Source organism: Mustelus asterias, unplaced genomic scaffold, assembly GCF_964213995.1.
Source record: "Mustelus asterias unplaced genomic scaffold, sMusAst1.hap1.1 HAP1_SCAFFOLD_2309, whole genome shotgun sequence".
Lineage (NCBI taxonomy): Eukaryota > Metazoa > Chordata > Chondrichthyes > Carcharhiniformes > Triakidae > Mustelus > Mustelus asterias.
The window spans coordinates 3,215-5,000 of record NW_027592254.1 but is presented as its reverse complement, the minus strand read 5'-3'; the positions used below and the strand labels follow the sequence as shown (position 1 = coordinate 5,000).

Below are 1,786 nucleotides of genomic sequence, written 5' to 3'. Positions count from 1 at the left end.
CCCGCACATCTTTGGACACTAAGGGACAATTTAGCATGGCCAATCCACCCAACCCGCACATCTTTGGACACTAAGGGACAATTTAGCATGGCCAATCCACCTAACCCGCACATCTTTGGAAAGTAAGGGATACGGGGAGAAAGTGCAGGTGTCCCGAGCCGGGAATCAAACCTGGGTCCCTGGTGCTGTGAGGCAGCAGCGCGAACCCACTGTACCATCCCACAAGGAGATAGAAAGGGACATACAGAAAGAGAGAGAGAGTGAGAGAGAGAGTGAGAGAGAGAGACACACACAGAGAGAGACACAGAGAGAGAGACAGAGAAATAGAGAGACAGAGAAAGAGAGAGACAGACAGAGAGACAGAGACAGAGAAAGAGAGAGAGACAGAGTGAGAGAGAGAGACACACAGAGAGAGAGACAGAGAGAGACAGAGAGACAGAGAGAGAGAGACAGAGAGAGAGAGACAGAGAGAGAGAGAGAGAGACAGGGAGAGGCAGAGAGAGAAACAGGGAAAGAGAAAGAGAGAGAGACACAGGGAGAGAGAGAGAATGAGAGACAGAGAGAGAGGGACAGAGATTTGGAGATGGAGGGACCGAATCCGTAATGTCACCTCAATCCCAGTTAGTCAGAGAGGTTTACAGTATGGAAACAGGCCCTTCGGCCCAACTTGTCGATGCCGCCCTTTTTTTTAACCCCTAAGCTAATCCCAATTGCCCGCGTTTCGCCCATATCCCTCTATACCCATCGTACCCATGTAACTGTCTAAATGCTTTTTAAAAGACAAAACTGTACCCGCCTCTACTACTGCCTCTGGCAGCTCGTTCCAGACACTCACCACCCTCTGTGTGAAAAAATTGCCCCTCTGGACACTTTTGTATCTCTCCCCTCTCACCTTAAACCTACGCCCTCTAGTTTTTAGACTCCCCTACCTTTGGGAAAAGATGTTGACTATCTAGCTGATCTGTGCCCCTCATTATTTTATAGACCTCTATAAGATCACCCCTCAGCCTCCTACGCTCCAGAGAAAAAAGTCCCAGTCTATCCAGCCTCTCCTTATAACTCAATCCATCAAGTCCCGGTAGCATCCTAGTAAATCTTTTCTGCACTCTTTCTAGTTTAATAATATCCTTTCTATAAAAGGGTGACCCTGTTGAGCGAATCATCTCCCCCAAAGGCTGGCCCAACCCCCCAGGCAGCCGGAGTGGGGAGGGGGGCGGGGGTGGGGGGTGTGTGGGAGAGGGGGGGGGAGCAGTGGGGTAATGGGGGGGGGGGGGGAGACTGGTAAAGGGTTAAACTCACCCGGGATACCGTGCGCAGCCAGGTAGGAGGAGGCATCGAGGAAGATCTCCATTGGACAGGACCCGGGGGACAGGAGGGCATAGACTGGGAGAGGGAGAGAGGGAGGGAGAGAGGGAGGGAGGGAGGGAGGGAGACAGGGAGACGGGGAGAGAGAGAGAGGAAGAGAGGGAGAGAGAGGGAGAGAGGGAGGAGAGAGGGAGGGAGGGAGGGAGGGAGGGAGGGAGGGAGGGAGAGAGGGAGGGAGGGAGAGAGTGTGAGGGAGTGAGGGAGGGAGAGAGAAAGGGAGAGAGAGGGAGGGAGAAAGGGAGAGAGTGAGAGGGGGAGAGAGAGAGGGAGAGGGATGGAGAGAGAGGGAGACAGAGAGGAAGAGAGGAGGGAGGGAGGAGGGAGAGAGTGAGGGAGAGAGAGTGAGAGGGGGGAGAGGGAGAGGGAGAGAGAGAGGGAGAGAGAAAGGGAGAGAGAGAGTGTGAGGGAGGGAGGGAGAGAG

General features: G+C 53.9%; 1 protein-coding gene across 1 annotated transcript in view; it reads right to left on the bottom strand.

Annotated features, from left to right (window-relative positions):
- The window catches only part of LOC144489560 (breakpoint cluster region protein-like), a gene marked incomplete at its 3' end in the record, with an annotated part of 55,310 nt that extends 53,837 nt beyond the window's left edge, over nt 1-1,473 (bottom strand). Inside the window, exon 1 of the mRNA XM_078207424.1 lies at nt 1,300-1,473. Coding sequence (XP_078063550.1) covers nt 1,300-1,351 — 52 coding nt within the window. The remainder of the gene's footprint in view (nt 1-1,299) is intronic.
- Nucleotides 1,474-1,786: the final 313 nt, after the last annotated feature.